General features: G+C 37.6%; 1 protein-coding gene across 2 annotated transcripts in view; it reads left to right on the plus strand.

The window, feature by feature from the left end:
• The window catches only part of Grin3a (glutamate receptor, ionotropic, N-methyl-D-aspartate 3A), a 142,305-nt gene that overhangs the window by 53,302 nt on the left and 72,292 nt on the right, over positions 1-16,711 (plus strand). For both annotated transcript variants that reach the window (XM_013023274.1, XM_013023273.1), the window contains exon 3: positions 8,405-9,452. In XM_013023274.1, coding sequence (XP_012878728.1) covers positions 8,405-9,452 — 1,048 coding nt within the window. The remainder of the gene's footprint in view (positions 1-8,404; positions 9,453-16,711) is intronic.

The raw sequence follows: 16,711 nt of genomic DNA on the forward strand, positions 1-16,711 counted from the left end.
GCAATTGAGTACCAGTATGAGAAAAAAAACCAAAAACAAAAAGCAAATAACTGAATATGCACAAGGCCCTGAGTTTAAGCTCCCCCATGCAAGCTAAAAAATAAAGAAATACAACAAGAAATTAATGGAATGTTTTCTTTACCAGAATATTACCTCCACTTAAACATTGCATGCAATATGATATCTAAAGCATTTTAAATAACTAAACAAAAATATAAACAAATACACTTGAAATAAAAACTTCGTATATGCTCTCAGTCAGATCTACTAAGGAAGACATGAAAACCTGCAGAAGAATCTGCTGGGTCCTGATGGCTTACCCCTATAATCCTAGCTATTCAGAAGGCTAAGGTCTGAAAGCACAATTTGAAGCCAGCCAAGGCAGATAAATCCAAGAAACTCATATTTCTTGAAAAGTAGAGGTGTGGCGTGAGTATTAAAGCTCCAGCCTTGAAGAAAAAAAGCCAAGCAGGAAGATAAAGGTTTGAGTTAAAGCCTAAGTATTCGTTTGCACGCGCATGCACACACACACATACACACACACACACACACACACACACACACTTGCCCACATACACAAGAAATGTAGAAGACCAAACGACATACCCAACCAGCTTCATTTAATACATGAAGTTAAAAGAAATTATTTTCTTTTGTTCATTTGACATTTATAAAACTCAATGCATTTTCCTACAAAGGAAATTACCATAATAGAAGATGGGAGCATTTTAGAGGCTGAGATCAGTGATAGAAACTTTGCCTTGCATATGTGTTCCCCACAGCCCTGCAAATCAGCAAACATTTTTAAATCTACTTTCTCTAATACAATGAAAATAAATATGTGCCAGGCACCAGTGACATACACCTGTAATCCTAGCTACTCAGAAGGCTGAGATCTGAGCATCATGGTTCAAAGCTAGCCTGAACAGAATCCCCATGAGACTCTTATCCCCAATTAACCACTCAAAAACTGCAAGTGGAGTTGTGGCTGTAGAACACAAACCTTGAGCAAAATAGCTCTGGAACGGTACCCAGGTCCTAAGTTCAAGTCCTTCAACTAACAAAAAGAAAAAAAAGGAAGAAAGAGGTCTCAGAAGGTAGCTCACTGGTAGAGGTGTTTGTCTCACATGCATGAGGCCCTAAGTTCGATTCCTCAGCACCACATAAGCAGAAAAAGCTGGAAGTGGAACTATGGCTCAAGTGGTAGGGTGCTAGCCTTGAGCTAAGTGCTGAGGGATGGCACTCAGACACAGAGTTCAGCCCCCACAACCGACAAAAACAAAAGGAAGGAAGGAAGGAAGGAAGGAAGGAAGGAAGGAAGGGAAGAAAAGAATGAAAGAAAGAGAGAAAGAAAGAGAGAAAGAAAGAAAGAAAGAAAGAAAGGAATTCCATGCCATATTGTAGTCCTAAATGTCTCCAATATTGAAGAAGAGATAGTGAATATAAAAAGTATCCTCATCCAAAGAAATTAAAAGAGGTAAGAGAGACTTAGAAGAAAAAAAATGGTAACAAGTTGAGGAGACATTCTTGTGTTGTATGAGAATAGCAATAAATTAAAAAAAAAAAGTTTGCCAAAACTGATCCAGAAATGTAGAAATAGATTGATGAAAGTGATTAAAGAGTTTTTTTAAAGTTCCAGGTTCAGATAATTTTAGAATTGACTCCTACAAATTCCAGTGGGAAATCAGAACAATAATCACTTCAACCAAAATTTAAGTGAAACACTTCTTATTGAAGTCCTTGCCTTCTCTACTTTTTTTTTTTTTTTTGCCAGTCCTGGGGCCTGAACTCTGGGCCTTAGCGCTGTCCCTCAGCTCTTCAGCTCAAGGCTAGCACTCTACCACTTGAGCCACAGCACCACTTCTGGCTTTTTCTGCTTATGTGGTGCTGAGGAATCGAACCCAGGGCCTCATGCATGCAAAGCAAGCGCTCTACAACTGAGCCACCTTCCAAGACACCTTCACTTTTATGAATGCCTTCAGTTTCATTTTGAAAACATAATTAACCTTCTCCCAATGAATTACAGATGGAAAGTATAATGAGATCTATAATAGGCCTCTAAGATATTTTAAACAGGATCTAAAAATTCCCATATCAAACCCATCACCTACCTGACCCAGGCCCCTACACACCCTCTGACTTCTCTCTTGTCCATAGTCTTATCACAGCTAACACCAAACTTTTGTCTGAAAGCACAATTTTTTCCTCCTCAAGAACACTTTGTGTCAGTAATTCTCTATTTCTTCTATATCCGTAACCTGTGAATTCCTATTGGGTCATTCCCATCAGCATAAAAGCTTTATTTCTTTATCTAGCTAAAGTATACATATAGACATATGTGTATCTACAATACATATCCAGATGGATATTTGCTTGATTTTCTCCCCATCACTATTCCATTTTTATCTCTTCTTTACAGAATAACCCTCTAAAGAGTTAACTCTAGTTTCTCTCTTCACGTTTCCCCCTGAACCTGCTCCATTACAGATTAGGTTGGGGGCTGGGAAGGTGGCTCAGTGGTAGAGCGCTTGGCCTGGGTTCAATTATTCAGCACCACATAAGCAAAAAGAAAAAAGATGGAAGTGACGCTATGTCTCAAGTGGTAAGGTGCTAAGCTTGAGCTGAAGATCTGAGGGACAGCGCCCAGGCCCAGAGTTCAGGCCCCACGACCGGACCCCCCCCCAAAAAAAAGTTTCCAAATTTGTTATTTCAATACAAAAAATATATACATGTGTCAGTTACATTTCTGATAAAATTCAGAGTCCAAAATTTGATTTTTCCATATTCCTTTTGAAGGTCTTACAATGTATTCCAGCATGCTCTTGAACTTGTTATGAAGCCTAAGGTGGCTGCCAATCCTTTTTGAGTTTCCCAGGTTTAAGGAATATAGGTGTTTCCATACTGTGTGGAGGCATTGTTTCTTCTTAAATGTACTATGGCCACATTGTGTGCAGCCATCCCTTCCATTCATCCACAGCATTATTCATCTTTCATGTATGAACCTGTTTACCATTAAATATGCAGCTCCTGTTCCTCTCAAAAAAAGAATTAGGTTAAAACACATCATTAAAATTACTAAGTGGAAGTTGCCAGCAACCTTCACATTTGTAAATTGATAAGCCAATGGTTGATGTTGTCCAAATTTGATGGTGAGAAGCACTTGACATACTTGATCTTTGCATCCTTCTTGAAAGACTTTTCTATTTGTCTTCTAGAATACATTACAACCTCTTCATTCTCAACAGCTGTGGTTCTTTCTTCTCAGTGTTTTTGACTAGTTTTTCTCACCAGATCTTGTAGTACCACATATTTTCCCTTATGCTTCTATTCATCTATAGTAACTCCCACTGAGACATCATTCGCTGTTCTTCAATGGCATGATTAATGATTTTCAAATTTGTATCTCCAGTATAGACTTCATTCCTGAATTCCACATGATCCAACTTGACATCTTCATTTGAATGTTTATATTTCAACATTAACATTCACAAAACTAAGTCCCTGGCAGTTTTCCCTCCACCTCTAACTTAATTCTCTTACAGAGAATTTGAATTCTTTATCTCAATTAATGGTAACTCGATCCATTCAGTTGCTCTCTTTTATGACTCTCTTTTATCTAGCCACCATGTCTGAGCCATCAGGAAATCCATCTTTAAAACATATTAAGATATAACTAATCAGGAATCACCTTAGTTACAACTGCAGTTCACACCAAACCACTTTTTATCTGCATATGATGTAAAACAGCCCCAAATTGGTCTTTCTGCTTCTGCCTTGCACTTCAATATGTTAACACAGTAACATGAGAGTCCTGTTAAAATATATACAGTCATGATCACATCTCTTCATTCAAACTTCACCAATAACTGTCCTTATAGACAGAGAGAAAACACAAACATAACAATGACCTATGAAAGAAAGGCCATGTTTCCCAAACTTCTTTGACTTCACTTTCAATGGAAGTTGATGAATTAACATATTCATGGAGAGAATATGTTAGACATACTCCCGTATTCCCCTATACATGGAATGCTCTTTACCTAGATAACTTTATTCTGGATTCTTCTCTTTAGTTCTTAATTCAAATATTACCTTCTCAGAGGTAAGATTTTTTACTGTCTTATTTTTCCTCTTTTGCATTTAATGCTCTATAATATTTCATTATGTTACCAACAAGCATATTTATTCAGTCTTATACTATAAACTGAATAGACTAGTGTCTTTATTTACATATATATGTATGTGTGCATATATATATATATATATATATATGGAGAGAGAGAAAAAGGAGGTGAGAGAGAGATAGTGCCTGCCATATAGTGAATATTGTTGAATGAAAATTTTAGTAAATGGACAAAGATCTTTGGTAGCATCTTTAGTCACTTGCTTCAATATACAAGAAAAAATTGTATATGTGTCGAGATTTTCTGTACAAATATGACTTATAAAATAGATCGTAAATATATTAAATGCAGATTTTTCTTGTACTGTGAAATGTCTCCAAGACATGTTAAACAGTTTTCAAAGTACAAATTTTATCTTAGCTGCTAAACAAATCAACACTTATTCTTAACTAGTGATATAATCAGGAGCTTTTCATAAAGCAAAATTAACTAAGGATCCTCATTCTTTCAAGTGAAATACTGTCTTGGGAGATTTGCTGAATTGCTTTCTTAAACATTACCGTGTGCAAGGTGGAGGATTAAACTACAGCCCTTGCAGAATGACAAAGGTATTATAATATTCTTCTAACTGGTCTCCAGGTCACTATCTCTTCCTTGTTGTATATATATTTTACTTGCTTCTAGGTCAGTATTACTAATACAGACCTCTGGTGATGGCATTATACTTCTCAGAAATCTTTATGGCTCCCTTTTTACTATTAAAATAGAATTCAAGATCATAAAACATGTGGAAGAGGCCTCTAAAGTCTAGATGCAACCTGTTTGCCCTTTATTATATTCTAATACTTTTCTACATTGCTCTCCAAGTTATGCTTATTGCCTTCTTAGATTTTTCTGTGTTCTTATCTTTCTTCATAATCCGGAATCTGGAAGATCTAGAGTACACATCCAGGGCAGAGCAATTGGATGCAGGCTCTAAATTTCTACTAAAGGAACTTAAGATTATTTATCCACATTGCTCTTTGGGATTACATGAAGTTTATATTCTACTATATTCTACAGGTCTTATTCTTGTAACCTTTTGTTAACCTGCGTTTCATACATTCTCAGTATGGTTTGTGAACTAAACACAGTCCTTGGCATTTGCCTTCTTGGAATCACCACTTTTATAGAGATTAAATGTCCTTTTATTATATAACCTCTTCTCCACTCCTGAAACTCCCAAAGCAAACAGAGGGAGAGAAAAGGAGAGAAAGAAGCGAGATGTGCTGTTCCTCACATTTGGAATTATATTTAGCCTCCTCCTTGTATACTACGTCCTTTGTAGCTACCAAAGAGGCAAAAAAAAATCTAAAATAAAATCTGATAATCACATACCTCCCCCAAAATTTCTTCAATGGCTAGCTATTGCCTTCTATCTCTCTATTTTGTGCATGTATCTCTCTGGGCTGAAAGTGTTGTCTCTCAGCTGTTTCTCTTTCCTGGACAATTGTAATTGTTTCTTAAAGACCACTCTTCCATCTTCTTCACTAAAGAAACCATCCTTGGCACTCCACAGTAGAATCTACAAGTTTCTGACTTCTCCTTTCTAATGTGACCACGTTTTCCTCCATCACCACAACTGTCACACTGGTTTAAATCACTCATTCTCTTTCTGTCTTTCCTTTCTGCAACCATAAGTATTAGGGGTATACTATTTGTGTCCATTTATCTTGCAGAACAAATAAAATAACACCCATCCCTATTAGCTGTTATTCAAGAAAAGCCTAAGGGGCAAGATAGAAAAGAAGATGGCAGAATTCATTTAAAGCAAAAAGCGGATTGAAACTTTTGATCTCTGAACTCAGGAATGAGCATTCTTCCTTAGCTATGCATTGTCATTGCTTTACAAATAATACATAATGGAGTGACTATCACAAAAGGCCATCAATGAGCTTATTTTAATTTGTCATCACTGAAAGACTGGAAATAAGAAAGGCACAAATACTCTGCCATAAATGGAGAGCTGGATTTTTCAGGTCTGATCACAGTAAAATATGAACTCGATTTTCTGGGTAAGGAAAGTTGGAGACATTCAGATCCAGACTGATTTATCTTCTTTGACCTATGCCAGCCTCAAAGACCCTGAGCTTTGTCCTTCTGCCATGGTTGCTTTAGGTGTTAGCACTGATAATGGGGAAAAGACTTTACTCATAAGGAGGCTATATCTGTGAAAGACTCATCGATTTCTAGCACCTTTTTCTGAAATGGTATATTTTTGGTCAGAGAAAATGTCTCAAGGGTCCATTTAGTTGAAAAAAAAGCTATATCATTAAGCTCCACATACTCTAAAAATAATGCTAAGATTCCTCTTTGTCTAACTTTCCTTTTACCTTTCTGATCACCAGAATGACCAAATAAAATTAACCTACTAATGGCTTTATTCCTTATCTTGTGTCAGGAAATGTGTTTGTACTTATGTTTTTTTAAGGAATCTGAAAGGAAAGTTTTTATGAGACACACTTAGACACACATGTTTTATAGTACCCAGGTAATTATCAATTGATTAATCTATAAATGATTTGACTCCCTGCTTCTCTGAAGAAGCAAAAAACTGTTTTGAAGTCAAAGCTAGCTGAGACTTCATTACTTGTTGCAAAATAAAATTTATTTTAAGTGGTAGAGTCCCACTGGGGAGCCCTAATGTGAGTAATTGCCATTACATGCAATCTACCAAAATAAATGCTGCCATTACATTTAGTGACAGTAGCATCTTCAAATGTGATTTACATTTCTCTCTAATGAAAATTAGTCTGTGTTGCATACTTTCTGATTTTTCTATGTTCCTTCTATGGTAACACAATTTGATACTTCTATTTATTCTTGTAATTACTGAGTAATATTTATGACAGGCAATTGGATAATGTGTTTTTCTGAGCACCTAGATTTATATATTCTGATGCCCCAAAATATCTACTGTCCTGCATTACGTATTTTGATTTAATTCCTTTAAACTTGAAATGGGTCTTGAGCCACTCCTATGGGTCTATATAATGCAGCATTTTTTATTTGGATAGAAAATTCTAATAAAAGTAACCTGGAGATGGTCTTGAATGGAAAATAATTTGAGTATTAAATAATAGTACCATATTTAGAATATGTGTTCGATATTGGGAAATGTAGCAGATGATTATACTTACTCATTTTGCTGAGGGCAAACATGAAGATTAGAATCAAGTAAATGGTACAAAGTCAATACTAGAAGGTCAATATTCAAATGAAGGTGAACAGAGATACCACATGGGTATGTGTGTATGTGTTATCCCTGATTGTCCCATAGTCCCAAGCTCAAAAAAAGACAGAGTCCAAGCATTTTCCCGTCCAGTCTATACCAGAATATATACTGAAAAGGCCTTGGTTCACAGGATGAGAAACCAGTATATCATTTAGTTAGTAATTTTCCTTTCTGTGACTTCTGGCAGAAGCACTCTCTATAGCCAGGGCCAATTGTTTTCCTCTAATGACAAGGGAGGGTAGCCTGAGGCTATCCTAAGAACGCCAAGTTTATTTATCATCTTTTCTTTGTTCTGTGGATGGCATCCAACTTGCAGCTTTGACTGGGCTCATGGGGAGAGATATGCTAATTGTTTCTACTCTACAAGGAAAACAAGATCTGGCTATTCTCCAATGTCATGAGTGCAAATTTTTAAGCAATTATAAAAATATACCTATACTTATGAAAACTTATGCCCACATCAAAATATATTTACTGAGCAGATTTTGCTATGGGCATATATAGTAAGTAATAGAAATAAGATATGTTAAAGATTCTCAGAACCTTCAAAACCTTGGAAAACTATAGAAATATATAACACTTTACAAGAGCAAACAATAAACACATCTCTTGACAAGGAATTAAAAGATCTGTTGTAAATCCAGTTGTGAAGCATCTGGCTAGGCTGTTCAAACTTGAAGTTTGAAGGTGAGATCTCATTCACTCGATGAAATAGGATCATTATCCTAGTTTGTCAACTCTTGAAGAAAATATGAGCATTGGCTTTTTCAAATTTACAGAAAAAATAATTTCTTTGCATTAAAACAGAAAGAAATGCTCGCTTTGGCAGCACATATACTAAAATTGAAATGCTACAGAGATTAGCATGGCCCCTGCGCAAGGCTGACACGCAAATTCGTGACGCGTTCTTTATTAAAAAAAGAAAAACAGAAAGCAAACATGAGCACTACTTCCTGCTTTTGTCCTTACTTCTCTTCCTTGTTTTGCCTTTGCTCCTCTTTGCCAGGTTTCTAGCCAACACCACTTTCCGAGGACTCAGTGGCTCCGTCAGAGTGAAAGGCTCCACCATCATCAGCTCAGAAAACAACTTTTTCATCTGGAATCTTCAGCATGATCCTATGGGAAAACCAATGTGGACCCGCTTGGGTAGCTGGCAGGGAGGGAAAATTGTCATGGATTATGGAATATGGCCAGAGCAGGCTCAGAGGCACAAGACCCACTTCCAACACCCAAATAAGTTACACCTAAGAGTGGTGACCCTGATTGAGCACCCATTTGTCTTCACAAGGGAGGTAGATGATGAAGGCTTATGCCCAGCTGGCCAGCTTTGTCTAGACCCAATGACTAATGACTCTTCCATATTGGACAGCCTATTCAGTAGTCTCCATAGCGGTAATGACACTGTGCCAATCCAATTCAAGAAGTGCTGCTATGGGTATTGTATTGATCTTCTGGAACAGCTAGCAGAAGACATGAATTTTGACTTTGACCTGTACATTGTTGGAGACGGAAAGTACGGAGCCTGGAAAAATGGACACTGGACAGGGCTGGTAGGTGATCTCCTAAGTGGGACTGCCCACATGGCAGTCACATCTTTTAGCATCAATACTGCAAGGAGCCAGGTGATAGATTTCACCAGTCCTTTCTTTTCCACCAGCTTGGGCATCTTAGTGAGGACCCGAGACACAGCAGCTCCTATTGGAGCCTTCATGTGGCCACTCCACTGGACAATGTGGTTGGGGATTTTTGTGGCGCTGCACATCACTGCCATCTTTCTCACTCTGTATGAATGGAAGAGCCCCTTTGGTATGACGCCCAAAGGGCGAAATAGAAGTAAAGTCTTCTCCTTCTCTTCAGCCTTGAACGTGTGTTATGCTCTTCTGTTTGGTAGAACAGTAGCCATCAAACCCCCAAAATGTTGGACTGGAAGATTTCTAATGAACCTTTGGGCCATTTTCTGTATGTTTTGCCTTTCTACATACACAGCAAACTTGGCTGCTGTCATGGTAGGTGAGAAGATCTATGAAGAGCTTTCTGGAATACATGATCCTAAGGTAATGTTTTATTTTACTCTGGATTTTTTTATTGCTTATTTTAATGTCATGTGTTGTGTCTTATGCTGTAGTATGTCTGCCTTCTTTATATAATGCAGACATATTCTCTCAGCTAACTGTAGAGACTACTCCAAAAGTGTGTGGCCTGGTTAAAGTCATTGTTATATTGTATTAAATGGAGAAAAACAGGGAGAGGTTTTAGGTAGTATTTGTTTTAGAGTTGATAGTCTGTGTAACTACATCAATTAATGCAGCTTCTCATATCATTTAGCCATCTGAAAGATTAGCTATCAGGGAATAGTCTTCCAAAATCTTTTTATCCATAGAGGATTTCAAAAACAAACCAACTGCTTCTTGGAAATCAGTAATTGGTGGAAATAGGATCCATGTTTCAAATAGTAAGGCGTATTTTCCCCATTAAATACAGTGAAATGCGAAGAGGTAGCATTTTCTCCTAAGCACAATAAAATTACTACTAGTAATCTCAATCAGTTCTAAGCTAACTTAGAACTGATGGGTTGGGGGAGGGAGCTTCCAGCATTGCATTAAAATATCCATGAGATATTCAAGATATTGTTGACTGTAGGGTAGGGAAAAGGACTTAGGCAAACAGACAAAGCATAATGGCATACAAGTATATAGTCACATGTATGTTCTCTCTGAATTAAAGTAGAACCCCTTTTAGTGAATGGGAAGAGAATCTAGCCCAGTCAGTGGGAGTAGAGAAACAGTGTTGTCAAGGCCCAAAGCTATTGGATGGGGCTCGAGTGTGTACTGCAGCCCTGATAGGACCCAGGATGCAGATCCTGAGAAGGAATACATTACACTGTGCAACACACCTCGTAGAGGGCGAGAAAGCTCCAATAGTATAGATCCCTCCAGAACACCTTATGTTCAAAGCAATTTGAGCTAAGTGGGCTCTGTCTGATGGTGAAACAGTGATCATCCCTTTCCAGGTGCATCTACTACCCCAATCTCAAAGTACTAACCATTTGCTATACATTTCTGCTGAACATTTAAAATTAAGTTGATTAATCATCAACAAATGGGACATCTGCAGCTCCTTAGAAATGAATTGGCTTAATACACAGGACTGGTGATAGTTTCAGAGACTTCTCATATAGTTTTTATTAGGAAAGTGAGAAATTTCACTCACATATTATTCAAATCTCCTGATAAGTGACACCAAACATAGGAAAGGATTCTATTAGCAATGTCTGTCTAACTAGGTAAGGAATTGTGTTGCTTCCTAATGAATACTCGGAGGTTATGTTAGAGCTGGAATTCAATGAATGCAAATAAGTTCTTTAGCATAAATAACTGCATTACCCCAAAGAGAGATTTGGGTGATATACCAGCATTCATACTCAGCAGCAATATTAGCAGCCGCTGTTTATTCTTTTCCCCAGTAGACCTGTAGATCTTTTGAAGAATCTCAGTCTTGCTAGAGATGTATGCAGATTTTTGCAAGAATCTTGCCAGTGTGACTTCTAAAATTACAGACTCAAAATGGAAACCATTCAGTCCAATCTAGCACAAAGCAACCTAAAATATGCCTGCTGTGCAGATTCCAGACTATTATCTTATGTGAAAAGCTGAATACAATGCTGACTAGAGTTGCATTCATCAAAAGCAGGATTGCAAAAATTAAGTCATGGATGCTATGCATGAGAAACCTGAAGCAGTGACTCTTCCTGGAGATTAAAAACAATATCAGATAAACTGGACACAGCCACAAAACGATTTTAAGCAAAATGATATAGCTCTTCCATCCCTGACTCCACTACAATAAAGAAGTAAAATTTGTAGCAAGCTAACCCAACCAACAAAACAACAAAAAGCCTGACAAACAGGCAAGAGTAAACTTGGTGTTACAGCAGATTACTCCTTAATGAAGCGAAGCAAGTCTAAATCTAAACTAGTTTCTATTTGCAATAAGAGTGAATTTGAAACAAAAGCTCACCAGTGTGTATCAATCTAAACTACTGCTGCTGTTTCTCTGTTAGGTAATCTCTCATTTATTACCAAACAGAGAAACAGCAGTAGTTTAGATTTTACACATATACACACATTTATATAATATAAATGGTTTAGATTTTACACACATACACACACATTTATATAATATAATATATATTCACAGATTAATTGACTATATGTATTTGGTGTCCTGTTGGAGAAATTCCAGTCTGAAAAGAACAAATTTAGTTCAGATAACAAATGATCTTTGATGTCCAGCCAATATTGAATGTTGGTAACAGTTTTTCTGTCTTCCTTCAAACACATGATATAATATGCACTACATAATATCCTCACTCTCCCACAAAGACATAAGATAAAAGTAATTTCCATACCCTCTCAGTCACTCAGCCTTCACTGTTTGGTATATCATAGATTCCACATAAGTGTTTTTCTCTCTTTACCAATGCTAATTGCTTTTAAAATAGCATTATTTTTCTTCCCACATCAATTGATGTGAAAAAACACAGAGGTAAATGAATCAAATAATTTGGTGACAGTCAAGTAGCAGAGGAAAGACATGTACATGAGGAGAAACAACATAGATCGATATGAAGTTGTCCAAGTTTAGTATTACTCAAATTCAAGGAAGGAAGATGACTGGCAACGCATCAGATGAGGGAAAAGTTTCATTAGTGAGATAAAATCCATGCTTATATTTAAATAATACTTAGAGTCTGGGTATGTGCATCAGGGAAGGAGAAATCGACATGATTCATAGGAGCACAGTGGGCTGTGGAGGTGGGAAGGATAACAAGTATCCTGGAAATCGTAAGGAATTCTGTTTTGCCACAAAACATCACAGGAAGGGAAAGGGGGGAAATCAAGGTCTGGGGGGAAAAAGCAAGTTTAACTGAGATAACAAATGATATTTGATATCAGACAGAGAAATGGGAGCTTCTGGTAATAGAGCTCCATAGTCACTTTGAACAATAGAGTAACATGGTAGAATGGTCTTCATTGAGGATGATTGCTTTCGCAAGCAGCAAGGTAACATGATCAGAAGAGAACAAAAGCAGGCTAGAAGTTCAAGCTGTAGTCAGTCACTGATAAATGGACGATAGAAGCACTGTGGTGGTGATGAAATCTGGAGGACCTGACCAAGAATTGGGCAGGAGAGGCAACAGTCACACTCAAAGACAGTCCTCCTGTCATGGTGGGAGGGAAGTGTGAATGGAGAGGGCGAAGGGGGAAGAGGGTCGTCAAAAACACTTCAAGGATAAAGTTGTCTGGGAAGGGAGAAGAAAGGGATGAGACAGTGATGAAGGGGTAAGTCCAGTCAACACACATTGTATGCTTATATGGGCATGTCATAATAGATACAAGCTAATGACAGTGAGAGAAAAACCCACAGCCACTGCTCTGGGTGTCTGAGAAAATGATGGCACCATTGGGGGCAGAGGGGCAGAAAAGGCAGTTTACAGGCCACAAACAAAACAAAATGGTGACCAGGTCAGGTCAGTTCCATTCATGGCATTGAAAGATCCCTTGTGGAACACTGAGCAAAAGCTATCAATCTCTAACAAACATGGAGCAGGGAGAGTTCAGGAATGAGAACGAAGCTTGTTGGACTAGAAAGGTCATACTGTGTATTAAAGGCCCCACGGAGTATAAGGTTCCCAAGGATAATGGGAAGAAAAATTGCTGTTTGAAGGAAAACACCATGAGTTAGAAGTCCAAATGTGTTGCGGGATAAGGTTTGTGAAGAGAGGAGATGGGAGATAAAGAAGAAAAGGTGCTCAGTAGCAAGTTGGGCAGACCCTGGAATACCATTCTCTTGGTTTAGTTTTGACATTTTAAGAAAATGGAATAAAAAAGAGAAAAGAAAACGGTATTGTCCTACTCTTCTTTTTCTTGGCTATGTACATTTTATTTTTTAATTTAATTTTATTGTCAAGGTGATGTACAGAGGGGTTATAGTTACATACGAAAGGTACTGAGTACATTTCTTGTCGAACATTGTTACCCCCTCCCTCATTTTTCTCCCAGTTTCCCTCACCCTCTAGTGCCTTCCCCCAAGTTGTAAAGTTCATTTCCAACATATGCTTAGCATCTTAACGGTGGTTAGCAGACAGCACAGGAAAGAGCTGTGGGGGGGATAGGTATCTTAATTCATATATGATGAAACTAGATATGATTTGATATTTTTCACTATTTTTAAAGAACACATTTTCATTTTTCAAATTAACTGTGCAACATTTGGTGCTGCTGAAAGGGAATTTATCATTTTCACAGAAGTCATCGGTCTCTTGTGGTTCTTTGGGGACATGTGTTTGTTTGTTTGTTTGTTTGTTTTGCTGTAAGCTGAACATAACCCAGATCTGATTTAGAGGTGACATGTTACATGGAATATTGGTGACACTCTGAAGATTCTTTCACCTCTGTCCCATTTCTGTTCATTTTTTTCATCCCTGGATAAGAGATATCTCTCCAAAACCACCTAAGGCTTGAAAATAAAAGAGTGCTTAAAAGAGACACCAAAGAATTCCATGTACTCTTTCTTTAAACAGATTGTTTGTTGCATAAAATTTATTCACGTGAAGGAAGCTTAGTAACAGTCTGTGTTTATATCCATTTGTGAACTGAGTCCTCACCACTGAAGTGTCTGCAACCTTAGTAACAGATAATTTACAGTAAGTATAATATAGCTCCATTTTTCATCTGGATCGTGACTGTTTACCATGCAAGCTATACACTTAACATCATTAATAAAATTTTTCAGAAGTAAGAGTTTGACTCTTTTATCAACCATTTTCAGGGTTAAGATTCATTGGTTTCAACTGAACACTTTGAGTCAGAAATAAAATTAAAAGCAAAAGTCTGGATGTTGTAGTAATCCAGGAACATTGGATTTTTTTATGCCCCCTGATAGAGGGTAAGATAAAAGAAATCATCTTATTATTGGGCCTCCTGGGAAAATAAAATTCAAGAAGATAGTTCTGTCATTAGCCATTTTTTCCAGACTAATATAGTCTACACTGAAAGTAATATGTGTAGTTACACACACACACACATACACACACACACACACACACACACACACACACACACACACCTCTTCTGGAAACCAAGCTCCAAGCTTCAAAGGAATCTTTAGGCATGATATAGGAAAAGATACAATGTACAAGCGATACATTTCATAGAGCTATTTGGGTAGTTCCTCAACTTTAGAGGAAGTAAGCCTTCTCATGCATTCATTTTCTTATAGCAGTTTGAAATTATTGACAGATAGCTAGAAACTCCAGCTTCATTTTTACCCAATCTTGATTTCATTGGGTTTAGGCTTAGCAGTAATTGATATCCCGTATGCTGGGATATGAGGCAAGATAAGGCAATCAAATCATGTACCATATAGTACAATGAAAAGCGATTGCTGCCTCTCCCATTGAGCCAGATCAGCCAGTTAAATATAAGGGCATGTGAGGATTCAAAATGAGCTATCTGGTGATTTTAGCGGACTTTCTAGTATTTGTTTTCAAAAGTGTTGACTCCTTAGAATGAATAGAAGTCTAGAATCATTGTTTTATAGGCACATGACTGACAGACCTAGAGTAAAAAAAATATATTTAAAATTAAATAGACTACCTACAGGGACAAGAACAAAACTTTAGCCAGAAATTTTTAAGATTAAGGACACAGGCACAGCCCTAGTAAGAAATAGGAAAGCATTTCCCAAAATAATAAATGCCACCTCTATTGATCTTCATATAACGGCACACAGCTGTCCAATAGAACATGAGAATTCAAATAATAAAATGGGACCACCAAGAAAAAGCAATGCCACAACTCCAAGGCAAATAAGATACTGCAAGTGGAACTTGAGGTGAGGTGAAATCATTCAGTCCTTCTTTCTTAGTTCATCCATTAACAGCCACCTCCATTCCAGGCACGCTGAAAGGTGACTGAGAATTTAGTAATTACCTAACGAGATGCTGTCCTTGCAACACATGGAAAAGGAAAGGGAGATATTAATCAAAGGAGCACATCAATCACTTCATGGCTGCAACTGTAATAAGTTACTAGGGGGAAAAATACAGCAAAATCTAGGAACTTACAAGAGACCTGATCTATATGGAGAGTTGCAGAAGCCCTGAAAGAAGCAAAAATCAGTAGGGCTGATCAAGAAAAACATTTTAGAGTAATGCAGCAGGAGTATGTGGAATGTGAGGCTGGAGGGACAGGGTACAATCCTGACAGCTCCATCATGAGCTAGAGACTGGAAATCTACTCAAAGATGAGTAAAACTAGGACATGTAACAAGGAGAATTTTCTTTTAATCTTAATTTTAAAATTTCACTTCTTGAGCTGGGAAGGTGGCTCAATGGTAGAGTGCTTGCCTCACATGCATGAGGCTTTGGGTTCAATTCCTCAGCACCACATAAGCAGAAAAAGGCAGAAGTGGCGCTGTGGCTCAAGTGGTAGAATACTAGCCTTGAGCTGAAGAGCTGAGGGATAGCACCCAGGACCAGAGTTCAGGCCCACGACCAACAAAAATCAACAGCAAAAAAAAAAAAAAAAACACTTCTTAAACAAATTAAAATCTCAGAAATGACAGACATAGTCTAGGAAGAACTGAACTTCCCATGGGCGACCACACAGGATTATTGGTAGAAAACAGACTAAGAAAATCATGCAATTTATTCTAACAGTAAAAATTCCTAACAGATCACAGAGTGTCTTCTGTAATAATTGTATTGAGAAAAACATATGATATGCTAAGATATAAAAGACAGTTTAGATAAAGATCAATGGCCACATTACCAAATTGGCAGTAGTTGATGGCAAAGTTTCCTGGCTTAGTTTTTACTTTTAAAGAAAGTATAATCAGTTCAGGATAGTGGTCCATGCCTATAATCCAAGCAATGACCTATGAGATGGGAGGATCAGTTTTGAAGGCCAGACTCAGCAAAAGTTAGCAAGACTTTATCTTAGAAAGCCAAGCCAGGGCTGGGAAGTTGGCTGTGGTAGAATGCTTGCCTCGCATGCATGAGGCTCTGGGTTCAATCCCTTAGCACCACATAAGCAGAAAAAAGCTGGAAGTGGTGCTGTGGCTCAAGTGGTAGAGCACTAGCCTTGAGCTGAAGACCTGAGCGACAACGCCCAGGCCCAGAGTTCAAGCCCTATAACCGATAAAAATAGATAGATGATAGATAGATAGATAGATAGATAGATAGATAGATAGATAGATAGATAGATAGATAGATAGATAGATAGATAGATAGATAGATAGATAGATAGAT

This window comes from Dipodomys ordii, unplaced genomic scaffold (genome assembly GCF_000151885.1).
Source record: "Dipodomys ordii isolate 6190 unplaced genomic scaffold, Dord_2.0 Scaffold67, whole genome shotgun sequence".
In the NCBI taxonomy this organism is placed as follows: Eukaryota; Metazoa; Chordata; class Mammalia; order Rodentia; family Heteromyidae; genus Dipodomys; species Dipodomys ordii.